Below are 14,005 nucleotides of genomic sequence, written 5' to 3' on the forward strand. Positions count from 1 at the left end.
ATTCCAGTTCATCCTACACACAGCAGGTGAATCCTCTTCCTCGTAGGTCACTTCCATCCAGTCCATCTTGTGTTCATTACCTTTGCTATCCAGTGAATGCCTGATCACAAGAGCACTCTGCTAACACCACTCACTGACCCCACGACCCATAGGCCTCACCATAGGTCAGCTTTCAGGATCACACGTCCGATCCAATCACACATGGAAGAAATTCCAATGAGAACTGTCCTCCCTCACCCTCACTCTGAAAATCTATGTCTGCCTTTTTCCTAAAAGTTAACTCTCAGCTCACCATCTTACGAAGTCTTTACCACATAACCCCAGTTTTTAAAAATTATTTTTTACTTCGACCTCCTTAGTGCTTTATTTCCTGCTGTTTATCATTAATTGTTCTTTCTTTGAATCTGAGAGTTTCCATAGTTGGATGGTGTCCCTACAGAGGCTTTATCCCTACCACAGGTCTTAAATCCTATTAAACCCCAGTTGGTTGAGACCTACTTTCTTCCAAGTATATTTATCAGTGGTACTCTGGCTGTCCCCCTAAGGCCTGGGGAAAACTCCCCTTCAGTCTGTTTCCAACATCTCCCCTCCCCTACTTTTCTAAAACTCTCAGATCTTGCACCAGAATATATAAGAATTCCTACTTAGACAGCTAATCATGTGCTTGGATCTGACTTACAGCTAATCTGTGAGGGTAGCAAACATATTTTTCTCCTTGTATTTGGTGGGGGGGGGGTAGTGGGGGGAGGAATTCAGCTTTGTTGAGGTTTAATTGACAAAATTGTAAGACATTTAAAGTGTACAATGTGATGACTTGATATATGTATCCCTGGTGAAAGGATTTCCTTCACTGAGTTAATTAACACATCCATCACTTCATCATATTTACCCTCTTCGATATTGTTGTTGAGAACATTTAAGTTCTACTCCCTCACCAAATTTCACTTATACAATAGTGTTATCAACCATAGTCACCGTGTTAGATACGTTAGATCCTCAGACCTTATTCATCTTTACCACTGAAAGTTTACACCCTTTCGCCAACCTCTCCCAATTTCCCACCCCCCCAGCCCCTGACAACCAGTACCCAAATATCACTCTTAAAAATGACCTTCTTTCAGTTTTTCCAGGCATAAGTTGTTGTTTTGATCATTAACATGATTTTCCCCCATCAGAGTCCTTAAATGCACTGGAAGACCAAGATTTAGATGCTCTCATGGCGGATCTGGTGGCAGATATAAGCGAGGCTGAGCAGAGGACAATTCAGGCACAGAAAGAGTCCTGTCAGAATCAGCATCATCCAGCATCCCTGGAGGTACCAGATTTCAGTGGGGCAGCGGCTCTTGGTTATGGAGCAAGTGTTGCTGCCGTTAGTGTTAGCCAATATGAGGATGACTTACCACCTCCACCAGCTGATCCCATGTTAGACCTTCCTCTGCCACCACCACCTCCTGAACCTCTTTCTCAGGTAAGTGTGTGGGGCAAAGATGGCAGGACTCTTGGCCTCTGCTACCCATGATCTTTGACTTTCTTCAAAATGACAGTTACATTCATAAGTATCTGGAGTTCTGAGATACTTAAAAAACAAGGATACGGAGTACATTCGTTGCAAAGCCAGAATCGTCCATAAAAAGACACATTGGTGTGAATAAAGAACATATTGGGGCCATATTCAGGAGTTAACATAGCTTGGCTAAAATTTATATTTGTATGCAGTGTTCCCTGATAGTACTCAACATTTTGGGGTAATGTTTTATTAACTTGGCATGAACTGTGGAACTGATATATATGTGTCTGTGTCCTTGGTGCTAGCCTGGTATGTAAAGAATTGAAAGCATTCCTTACATATTTCTGAATTTAATTAAATGGAATTTTGTTGAATTTGGCAGCTCTGTTCAGTAGGGCAAAGATACCTGTGAATCATGGTAGTGTCGTAGTTGGGTGGAGAAGTTGTCGTAGACCAGGCAGGTGATGATGAGTGCTTGGTATTAATAAATTTCTGAACACTGGGAAGCCATACATCTGGGAAAATTCATATCATCATTATTTGGGACATTAACTTATGTATCTCATAAAAGTAAAAAGAGCACTTTTAAGGATTTTTCTTATGGTAAACCACTTGAAAAATATTTTAATGTAAGAACTCAGCTCTGTTTCCTTCGGCTTCCACATTTGTTGTACTTTGTGATGATGATCGGTATTCATAAATATGACCCTAGTAACCCTGAAAGTTTCTACAGTGCCTTTTGAATGGACAAATATTAAATATATATCAAATAGTAAGTCATATTCTATCATGCTCGTTGTTCTATTGTGTATTTATTGTAGAAATATTATTTAAAAATTAGTGATCCGTGTAGAGCAGAGACTCTTTTATTCCCCAGCTTTATTTTATAATTGACATATAACATTATATAAGTTTAAGGCGTATAATGTAATGATTTGATACACACACATACTGCAATATGATTACCATAACAAGGTTAGTCACACCTCCATCACTTCACATTACCTTTGTGTGTATGCATGTGTGTGCATGCATGTGTATGTGGTGAGAACACTTAAGATGTACTCTCTTAGCAACTTTCAAGTACACAATACAGTATTTTGTTTTTGTTTTTGTTTTTGTTTTTTTAAAGATTTTATTTATTTATTTGAGAGAGAGGATGAGAGGAGAGAGAGAGCACATGAGGGGGGGGAGGGTCAGAGGGAGAAGCAGACTCCCTGCTGAGCAGGGAGCCTGATGTGGGACTCGATCCCGGGACTCCAGGATCATGACCTGAGCTGAAGGCAGTTGCTCAACCAACTGAGCCACCCAGGTGCCCCACAATACAGCATTGTTAACTATAGTAACCACGCTGTACATCATAAGATTCCCAGAACTTATTTTCTTATAACTGGAAGTTTGTACCCTTTGACCAACATCGCCCCATTTCCCCACCCCCTCCCAACCCCTGGCAACCACCATTCTACTTTCTGTTTCTCTGAGTTCAACTTTTTTAGATTCCACATATAAGTGAAATCATATGGTATCTGTCTTTCTCTGACTTATTTCACTTAGCATAAACCCTTTAGATCCATCCATGTTGTTGCACATGGCAAAATTTCATTCTTTTTTTATGGCAAAATATATTCCATTGTATATATACTACATTTCTTTTATCCATTCACCCATCAACGGACACTAGTTTGTTTCTATGTCTTGGCTATTGTGAATAATGCTGCAGTGAACACGGGAATGCAGATGTCTTCAAGAGAGTGATTTCATTTTCTTTGGATATATACCCAGAAGTGGAATTTTTGGATCATAGGGTATTTCTATTTTTCGTTCTTTGAGGAACCTCCATACTGTTTTCCATAGTGGCTGCACCAATTTACAATCCTACCAACAGTGCAAAGGGGTTCTCTTTTTCTCCACATCCTCCCCAACACTTGCTTTCTCTTGTCTCTTGGACAACTGCCATTCTAAAGAGCAGAGGCTCTTAATGTAGTGTCCATGAAGATTTCAAGGAGGCCATGATTTCCTGAAAGTATATGCAAAGTTGAATACCCATGTAAGGCTTTATGGGCTTCATGGCTTTCAACATATTCCTAAAGGGGTTGGTGGCTCAAAAAAAAAAAATTAAGAATCACTGGTGTAAAAAGATGTATATCTGCTTTCAAGTAATTAGAAAGTAACCAGAACAGCTCATTCCTCATCATTATAAATAGGTAGAAGAAAACTGAACGGGAAGAAATCAGAGAGGGAGACAAACCGTGAGAGACTCTGGACTCCGGAAACCAAACTGAGGGTTGTGGAAAGGGACATGGGTGGGGGGATGGGGTAACCCAGTGATGGGCATTAAGAAGGGCACATGATGTGATGAGCACTGGGTGTTATACTCAACTAATGAATCCTTGATCACTACATCAAAAATTATTGATGTACTATATGTTGGTTAATTGAACACAACAATAATATAAATAATAAATAAATAAATAATGTGTTGGCTATTGAATTTAAATTTTAAAAATAAAAAATAAATAGGTAGGAGAGCCTTAATAATCCTATTCTTAGAGTATTTACTTACAAAAAATCAAAGGGTTTTTGGGCTCATAAAATATGTCAGTCTCTTTTCTGCCTACTCAAGTGTTTGTCAGTGTTTTCTTGGTGAATTATAAGTTTAAGTTTGAGTGTAAGTCTTAACTTACAGGAAGGTAAGTACCCCTTTAGGTATGAATAAAAACTAGGAATTCCAGAAAACGCACACTGATCCAGAAGAATGTATGTAATTTCAAGGAGTGCTCAAATCCCTTGAGTTCACTAGCAGATTCCTCAAGTGAGACCCCAGTTTTGAGTCACTAGTTTTTTGTGGAGTCCACATGTGAGGCCTTTTTAGAGTCGTCATTTTATCTTTGAGGTTACTATCTCTAAGATATAAAGGGTGACTGCCTTCTACATCTTTGGGCTGAAGATTTTTGTTATAGTCATTTAAATTCTGAAAATCAAGCGTGAAATTTGGTGCCCCCTAACACAGCCTTTTGTCAGCATAAAGTAACTGAGACGTTCGTTAGCCATGGCACGGGTACTTCCTCACTACTGTTTTCTAGTGGACAGTGTTGAATGTCTTGCTGTTTTACAGGAAGAAGAAGCAGCCCAAGCCAAGGCTGATAAAATTAAGCTAGCATTGGAAAAACTGAAGGAGGCCAAGGTCAAGAAGGTAAACTGTGAATCACTTTTACATGGGGCAGTTAAATTAATAACATGGTACTATGCTTAATGATAAAAAAAAATAAATAAAATTTTGAGGGTTTTCTAAATAGTTGTAATTTTTTTAATTTTAGTACAAAGATAATTACATGGTTATTCTTTCTGTGACATCAGTTAGCTCATTTGTGACCGATAAATCAGGACCTATGTTAGTGTAAATGTGGAAGATTCCAAGTTTCCACTCCCAGGGCTCCCTCCCCTGGGGGCGCACCCTCTTGGGTTCTGCTCAGGTGTCCTGGCGCCACCTTCTGGACCTGCCTTACTGGGTCAGAGCTCAGCTTCCATTGGCCTCGCCTTAGCATTTCCACGATTGCTTATGTGCAGTTTTCATAACCCCTGAGGCAGCCTCCAGCCCTGCTGGCCACCCTAGATGTCCTGGTTATGTCCCGAGATCCCAAATGTTGTTTTGGCTAGTGCTCTGGGTTCAAAGTTGCATAAATTTTGAGTGACCTGCTTAATCCTATTTTTCCAACAAGCCTGCAATTTTACTGAGTGTTTTCTGTAGACTGTAGGTTTTCTAGGAACACAGGTATTATAACAGAAACACATGTAATTAACTTCAGTAGAAGCACATACCTAAAAACAGTTACGTGTTAATAATAGTCAATTTGGTTACTTAGGAGAAAGTTGAAACAGTTTTATTTCAGTTCCTGAAGCATATATCATGTCTGAGACCACGTAAGAATTTTTACTTCTAGCTGGGTGAAGAGCATTAGACTTTCTGTTCCTACAGCACCTCTCCTGGTTCCTTGAATGAAGGTGTTCAATACATGTTGAATGATATTAAGTAAATAGTCCTTGACTATCCCTGGATCCAGACCTTCAGGGTTCATCTAGGAGGATCTTCCCAGATCAGTCTGGTCCCAGTCATTCTAAACATGCATGAACTTTTTTACCATTATTCTTTCCAGTTCTCTACTTATGATTAAATCCTGTGGTCAGTTACCGGAATCTCACATCCTCAGCTGCCTTGCCCTTCTCTCCCCTCGTACTCACCTTGTTAAACCCTAAATCCAGCTCTCCTTCCACTCACCTGGGCTCTCAGCACTGCCCAGGGCTTCCCAACAGCGCACTCACTCACCCACTAACCGCTACCGAGGAAATGATTTCTATCTGTCTTCTCCTTTAAAACCTCCAATACCTCTTTCCTCATCCACATTCTCCCAGCTAATGATATTGCTGCCCGTGGCACTAAGAAAATAGAAGTACTCAGAAGGAAGGGTCCATAAGCTCCCGACACATTTACCTTCCTGCCTGCCTGCACCTGTGACAAATAGTCCATAGTCTTTCCTGTTACTGTGGATGAACTGTTACATTTCTATGTATGCTCCAGTTCCTGTCCTGTCTTCTCATCCCTCCCAAGCTAAAGCCTCCCACGGCACCCCATCTCACCCAGAAAAGCCCAATCCTCATAGCAGCTTAAAGCCCCTAAATGGTCTGGCTGCCCACTGTCCCGCACCACCTACCCCATTCTCGCTACCTGGTCTCACCACTGCTCTTCAAACACTCCAGGTATGCCCTGGCCTCAGGACCTTTGGGTTCAGTTTTTAACTTTACGCTTTATGGTGCCCTGCCTTGAAAGCTCTTCCCCAGGTTCCAGTGGGTTTTCTCTGTTTCTCCCCTAGGTCTGGTCACCTGCTCAGTAAGGCCTTCTCTATCTGGCATTGCACATACACCCCCAGTACCCACACCCCTTCCCTACTTTCTTTTTCTCCTCAGTGCTTATCACCATCCAACATAATATCCACTCTACTTGTTTAGCCTATTTATTGCCTACTTCCCCTCCCCACCCCCACAGAAGTTCTTGCAGGGATTTTGGTGTTTTCTTCACTGATGCATCCCCATCTCATAGAACAGGTTCTGGGTTTACAGAGGTAAACCAGTTCAGGTGTGGTCCCTGCCTACCTAGAGTTAAATTCTAGAGGAGGAGTAAGTGTTAGGAAGAAAGTAAAGCAGAAACAAGTGATGGAGAGTGCCTGAGTCACTTCTAAATGGATCTAGTGATGGGGGAGGCCTCTCTGAGGAGGCAGCACTTGAGCAAAGACCTTGGCAGCAAGAAGAGGCCAGCTCCCCAGGGGCGTGGTGAGGGAGCATTCTGGGCAGGGCTATATGGCCACTGCTCGGAGAGCCATTGAGTAGGAGGGAAAGTGGAGAAGGATTTGAGGTCAGAGAGGCAGGCCAGGCCACACAGCCTCACAGTCCCAAGAAAGAGTCTGGAATATATTATAAGTGCATTGGGAAGCCATTTGAGGGTTTTTAACTGGGGATAATATCTGATTTTTAAAGATCATCCTGGCTGCTTTGTGGAAAATGGATTGTAGGGGGAAGGATGACAAGCAGGGTGGCCCATTGTACAGCCCACTCTAGCACAGTAGCTCACTGTCCATGAACGTGAGCTGCACTGGGTCGCTGGCTTTACCTGTAAGATAAAAACACAAAAGGAAATGAGTAAAAAGAAAATTTGTAATTACTTAAACCATTTTAAACCACTGGATTGTCTATAAAAAGGGGGCCACATTGGCTATATTTTCAGAGGGGAAGTGAAAAGAGAAGTTGATTGTTAGATGAAAAGGTAGGACAACTAGCTTAGTGAGTCGATTTGCTTCAACTGGAGGTTAAGAGACGGGTAGGAGACGACACCTGTTTCCTGCAGTGTATCAGAAAGCCAGAGAACTTCTCCATAACTTAGGTGGGTGAATTGTAACAGTAAACACAAAGCATGATCTATTTTCATTCAACAAAGAAGATGTAAAACAGAAGCCACTCTGATCAGTGGGAAAATAAAGAAAATTAAGAAGCCAAGTTGTATATTTGGTCTGATTTCAGACACTCCAAATGTATCTCTTAAAATAAAAGCCTGTGAGCATAACTGAGACATACTTGCACATTACTGAAGTAACTAAGATGTGCTCATACATAATCTGCAATGTGGAAATCAAGTCTGTTTGAAGTACTTGGCCCTCAAGTGTTCTGTGGGGTGTTGATATCATTTTGGATTGCGAATGATGTACACAGCTTACATTACAAAGCTTTTGGAACTGGAAACTCGTGAATTTCATATGTTTGTTCGTTTGTTTTAAAGCTCTGTGACCCAGGAGAACAACTCCATGTGTACATTTTAGCACAGAAGCAAAAAACCTATAAAGGATTTAGGTCTAGGAAATTCTTTTATTTAACAACTTGCAAAGAAAAAAGGAGAAATTATAAAAACCATAAAGTCTTTACTGTAACAGATTAGAAAGGGGAGGTTTTTCCATGCTTAAGTCATTCTACCCTCTATCAAACAGCGTAGATATGAAAAGCGCTCTGTTTGCTGAATCACATATAACTGGGATCTAGCAATATTATGTGTTGGTATAGCTACTCTTCAGCTTGTAAATGTGATAGAAGCTGTGAAGAATAGTAAATATAATTTCTTCTTGCTATAAGTCCCCAGCCTTCTCTTGGTTTTTTTATTTTCTAAGTTCTGTAATTGTAGATATTCGTAACTACATGTGGATTAAATTTAGTTTGCAATTTCTGCCAAAAAAATTTTAAAAAACAACCTTTCATCACTGTCAAATTATGTGGTTTAGGTTTTTGTTCTCTATATAAAAACAAAACAAAACACAAACATATGTTTTATTTTCTCAAGAATCCCTACGCAAAAATGAAATGTGGTCAAACATCATTAAATTATTCCCTCAGGGAGATTAAGTCTTCTCAATCCTAACATTGGCAGTGTTTCTTAGGACACGTAGCTACTCTATAGCAATAATTCTCAGCAGAGAGCAGTCGGTATGCCTTCTACACACAGGAAATAAATCATAGTAAAGCCCGCTATTTGAGGATTTTCTGTTTTTTCTGTGCAACCCTCCATGCTTCATTTCTCAGGTCAGGTGAGTGTATCTTTGACATTGTGGCACTTGGGCCTATCATTTTAAATACATCAAAAGACAAACATAAAATTAAAAAAAAGGCAACTATCCAACAAGAAGTTTCTGGGCCACAGGTTTTATAGGTTTTCAAGGGAGAAAAAAGTATTTTTCAGACAAGCCTGGAGTAAAGGTCTAATGTGAATGATCCTGGGGAGAGGAAATGCACTTTTACTGCCCTGATGTCTGTGTTTTGACTCTCTGTGTGCAGGTGTTGAAAAGAGAAGGCATATATGAGTGCTTCAATTTGTGGTCCCTGCCAGCCCCTCGCCCAGATTTCTATCTCCACCCAGACCCTCAGTTGTTTTCCGTAACTGTGCATAGCAATCCACAGGAACTGTGCTCTTCATTCTGTACACTACAGAACGCGTTCAAGATCAGATTGCGTGGAAGTGGGACAGGAGGGGCAGTTTCTCAGCGGCTCAGAACCTAACCCAAACTTTTGGGGAGGAAGAAATGTTACCAATTGTGTGGCCTCTCCAGTCCATCTGTTCACATTTTTTGTAGGGATAAGTCTCACTTGTGAGTAGCCAGCACCAACCCTAGACAAACAGAATAGGCAGAACTTGTCTTTAGCTATTTCACACTTCTCTTTTCAAGTTAGAATAGAAATTCAAGCAAGGGTAGTATCAGGTGGTTCTGACGGACGATGTTTCCGGGCGTCCTCCACTGGTGTGCGTTGTGTGTGTAGTTGCAGGCACGGCGGGCTGATGGGCAAGCAGCGCTGTGTGAAAAGGGAAGCGCGACACTTCCTTCTGGCCTTGCAATCAAAGATAGACTCCAACTTGATTGACTCTAAACCTACTTCCCACTTAATTAGGTAGGATCAGTGATCTTGGTAAAGAATAAAATAAAAGCACAGGTCTTCCCAGAAGGAGTTGTAGGAAATCTTCCCTAAACATAAATTAAGGCTTAGTGGGCACATTTCCAGTGTTCCTTTTGAAGACTGGATATATAGCACCATTGTAACCGGTAGCACTCATAAATAACAACTACCATAATTAGAAACACACTACAAATACACAGGTGTCAGAGAAAATCCAGACCCTAGCTGTATTACGTCATGAATTAATTCTGTTATGTTACATCAGAATCATGGTCTCTCTGGGGGGGTCAGAAGATTTAATAACTTTGCCAAGTTGCCTGGGAAAAAAACAGTGAAATCCTGTGTCTTTTTGAAGATAAGTAAACTCTGCTGCCATCAGACCCTCCAGATTTGGAATGGGATAATGACTAATTTGACTGTGAAATCAGTACAGTAGAATTTTTAAAAACTGAGATGAAAAGTAAATTTGATCACTGATTTGCCTGCGTGCCTCCATAATAGCTTGTTTCTCAGTCTTCATTCATTTTGCTTAATCCACCTCTAATCTCAAACATGTTCTGCTGTGTGGCACAGCCTGTTCGGCCCCCATCAGGCCCCTCAGTGGTCCTGTGTCCCTTGTACCCCTGACCTTCAAAACAATTATAGAGTAACCAGCTTGGTCTTGCCAGTATCTTAGAACCCTCGGGTTGCATGAAATAGGACTCAGCTCCAGCTAAACAAAAGAGAAGAATTTATTATAGACACAACTTTGAATCAAGACATGCTTCTGGGCTCCAGGATGAACCTGGACAAGTGCCAGAAAGATGTCATGAAAGCGGGAAGTCAGCACTTCTTTGATTCTGCTTGTTTCCTGTCTCCTTCACCAGAATGCAGAGCGTCCGAAGGCTGGGCAAAGACTTTATTATGAGTGGGGTTTTTTGGTTTGGTTTTGTTTTTGTGAATTGGTTTCTCGACCTCTATATTCTTAGCACCGTAGACAAGTACTGAGCATCTGAATTCATATTGAGTGACTTTGCAGGACCCATTCTTACTTAAATTCGCAGAGACAGTAGAGCTTTGAAACCTTAATCTCCGTGGCCTTCTCCAGTTGCAGAAATTTACTGGCTGCTCTGTGGCTCTATCCTCAGCTTGTTGTCAAGGTGCACATGAATGATAACAGCACTAAGTCACTGATGGTGGATGAGCGGCAATTGGCCCGAGACGTTCTAGACAACCTTTTTGAGAAAACCCATTGTGACTGCAACGTAGACTGGTGTCTTTATGAAATATACACAGAACTGCAAATTGGTAAGTCCCATCCCCCATAATAGACTGCTCCAAAAACCTGTGGGTTTGCTTTATGATGGGTTTTGGTCTATTATTAAGAAGAATCTGGTTCAAGGCTATCAAGACTTGGCACAAATCACTCCCCTTATGTCAGATTCAGTGCTTGCCCCTTCATTTCTCTGTGGTGAAGAGACTCGGATTGTTGCAAGTGGCCACACCTTGGGGGAGGTCAGCATTATCTTTTTTTAAAGATTTTATTTATTTATTTGACAGAGAGAGACACAGCGAGAGAGGGAACACAAGTAGGGGGAGTGGGAGAGGGAGAAGCAGGCTTCCTGCGGAGCAGGGAGCCTGATGCGGGGCTCGATCCCAGGACCCCGGGGTCATGACCTAAGCCAAAGGCAGACGCTTAATGACTGGGCCACCCAGGCCTCCCTGAGATGTCAGCATTATTATTGCCACTTCTCTAGTGGTTCCATAAGGAAAACAAAGTGACAGGATGATACCTCTTGCTGCATGCTTAGTAAATTGAGCAGATTGTGGGAGGGCCTGCATATCTGCAGCTAATATCTCTTTAGAGTTTGCTTCTTTAAACTATAGCGTAACTCTGCCGTACATCAATGTTCATTTCTCCTCCACCATCCCCACTCACTTTGTCTAGTTGATGAGGCTTAGCCCCAAAGAGCAAAAGACAGGGCGCCTGGGTGGCTCAGTCGTTAAGCATCCGCCTTCGGCTCAGGTCATGATCCCAGGGTCCTGGGATCGAGTCCCACATCGGGCTTCCTGCTCGGCAGGAAGCCTGCTTCTCCCTCTCCCACTCACCCTGCTTGTGTTCCTGCTCTCGCTATCTCTCTTTCTGTCAAATAAATAAATAAAATCTTTAAAAAAAAAAAAAAAAAAAAAAAAGACAGTTGGTAGAAATTAATGGAGTTTAAAAAAAAAAAACTAAAAAAGCAATTAAAGAAATATTCTTGTTACTTCTCCTTCTCATTGTTAAGGTCACTCAGAACAGTTTTTTCTCTCAGGAGAGCTTGGTGGAATACAGAATTGCCTGCTTTAGAGCTTTCAGTGAATTTTTTTTTTTCTGAAGTAAAAGTTCTACACTGAAATCTCTTGAAGTACTTTTTAACTCTCTGAGTCAAATAGAGAAATGAAAGCCTTCCTTTATGTTTAGGTTTGGTTCAGATATGCATACATTGTTTTTAGAGTCTTCAGGGGTGATGTTTTAGAGAACATATCAGATGTCTCACAATTTCATTCAGAGTTGTTTGGCCAATTATTGCTTCATGGTCCTCCTTACGGATAGGATGCTTACCTCCATCTGGGACTATTTAAAGTCAGAAATGCTAATAAGAAAAAAGTGCAGTGACTGGCCATTATCACGATATTGTATGTTCATCTGCCATGTTTTTTTTATGGCAAATAAGTTGACCTGACACTGAATAAGAAATGTAATAGGGGTGTTACAATATGACATCATGTAAGAATTAGGAATTTCTAAAAACCAATGAAAGGTTGGAAGCATTGTGTTTAACTCAGTACTAGCTTATTTCTCTGTTGGAAAGCCTAATGTTTTGGGTCCAAAAGAATGCTTTTTCTTGTTTCATCAGAAAGGATTTTTGAAGACCATGAAAATGTTGTTGAAGTCTTATCAGACTGGACAAGAGACACAGAAAATAAAGTGCTGTTTCTGGAGAAAGAGGAAAAATATGCTGTATTTAAAAACCCCCAGGTAAGATAACTTGTATATAGTTAAACCATATAAAGTATAGAGGATTTTTTTTTTTTAGTGTCACCTGTATACTAACAAACATCATTCACTGTCTCACAAAATATTGCAAATGTATTCCTTTAAAAAAACACAAACCCAACTCTTAGGTCATATGTCAACTAATAGGCCCCTGAAGGATTTAGAAAGAAAAGAAACCCATTTGTTTCTTTGGATTCAGCATCCAAAGCATATCTGTCTGTTGACTAATCCTCTTCTTCTGTCCTTATTTCCATTTGGCTACATTAATTCAAGATACCTTGATGCACAAAGGGTCATCAATGCTTCGTGTTTTAAAGACACTCCTTTTTGCTGTTGTTAATATTTGGTGCTTATTGATGCTGGGATAACTAAAGAGAGCACCTAGAAAATGTAAAGTTTATTGTGATTTAATTCTACAAACAGTCTACATAATAAAAAGCATTGTTCTCCGTATCTGAAAAGGCTTCCTTCAAGTCATATGTACAAGGATGTCACAGAAGTATAGGCCTTTTCCCACTGGCCTCCAGCCAACCGTAATTGCGTGAGGGTCATTAAGTCTTTTTCGGAAAGTCAAAGAATGTTAGACACAGACGAGATCATTGGGGACATCCAGACACCTTTATATTTTACAGGTTAAAAGAACCAAGTCCTGGGGTGCCTGGATGGCTCAGTCGGTTAAGTGGCCAACTTTTGCTTTTGGCTTGGGTCATGATCTCAGGGTCCTGGGATCGAGCCCTGTGTTGGGCTCCATGCTTAGGGGGTAGTCTGCTTGAGGATTCTCTGTCTCCCTCTTTTTCTGCCCCTCCCCCTGTGCACTCTCTCTCTCTAAAACAAATCAATCTTTAAAAAAAAAAACTAAAAAAAAAACAACTAAGTCCCATATCACTAGAGGCAGAAATAGAAGGGTACTCTCAGCTTCCTCATGAGAAAATATTCTTTCCCTTGCACTGTGCTTTTTTCTAGAGTCATCTCTAGGTTCTGTGGTGGCTCACTGACAACAAAGCAATTAAATACTATTGTCTTTGACAAATAATGAACAGTAAAAGTATGGTTGACCCTTGAATAACACATTGGGGGTTCGGGGAGAGGTTAGGGGCATCAACCACCTATGCAGTTGAAAATCTGTGTATAACTTCTCACTCCCCAGAAACTTAATTGCTAATAGCCCACTGTTGACTGGGAAGCCTTACCAATAACATAAACTGTTAATTAACACATATTTTGTATGTTATATGTCTTATATAATGTGTTCTGACAATAAAGTAAGGTAGGAAAAAAAATTATTAATAAAATCATAAGGAAGAGAAAGTATGTTTATAGTCCTGTACTGTACTTATCAAAAAAACTCTGTGTATAAATGGACCTTGAGTTGTTCAGGGATCAACTACACAAAGTTTTCAAACCATAACTACCTTCAATGGCATGATTTAATGCCTGTTATTTAGGGTACCATCTCAGCTTCTGTAACAAAGAGACTCCCCCAAATCAGTGGCTCAAAC

General features: G+C 40.7%; 1 protein-coding gene across 1 annotated transcript in view; it reads left to right on the forward strand.

Annotated features, from left to right (window-relative positions):
- The window catches only part of APBB1IP (amyloid beta precursor protein binding family B member 1 interacting protein), a 110,592-nt gene that overhangs the window by 50,917 nt on the left and 45,670 nt on the right, over positions 1-14,005 (forward strand). The window contains exons 4-7 of the mRNA XM_032396685.1: positions 1,176-1,468; positions 4,623-4,700; positions 10,618-10,777; positions 12,367-12,488. Coding sequence (XP_032252576.1) covers positions 1,176-1,468; positions 4,623-4,700; positions 10,618-10,777; positions 12,367-12,488 — 653 coding nt within the window. The remainder of the gene's footprint in view (positions 1-1,175; positions 1,469-4,622; positions 4,701-10,617; positions 10,778-12,366; positions 12,489-14,005) is intronic.

The sequence above is a fragment of the Phoca vitulina genome, unplaced genomic scaffold (genome assembly GCF_004348235.1).
Source record: "Phoca vitulina isolate PV1807 unplaced genomic scaffold, GSC_HSeal_1.0 scaffold93, whole genome shotgun sequence".
Lineage (NCBI taxonomy): Eukaryota > Metazoa > Chordata > Mammalia > Carnivora > Phocidae > Phoca > Phoca vitulina.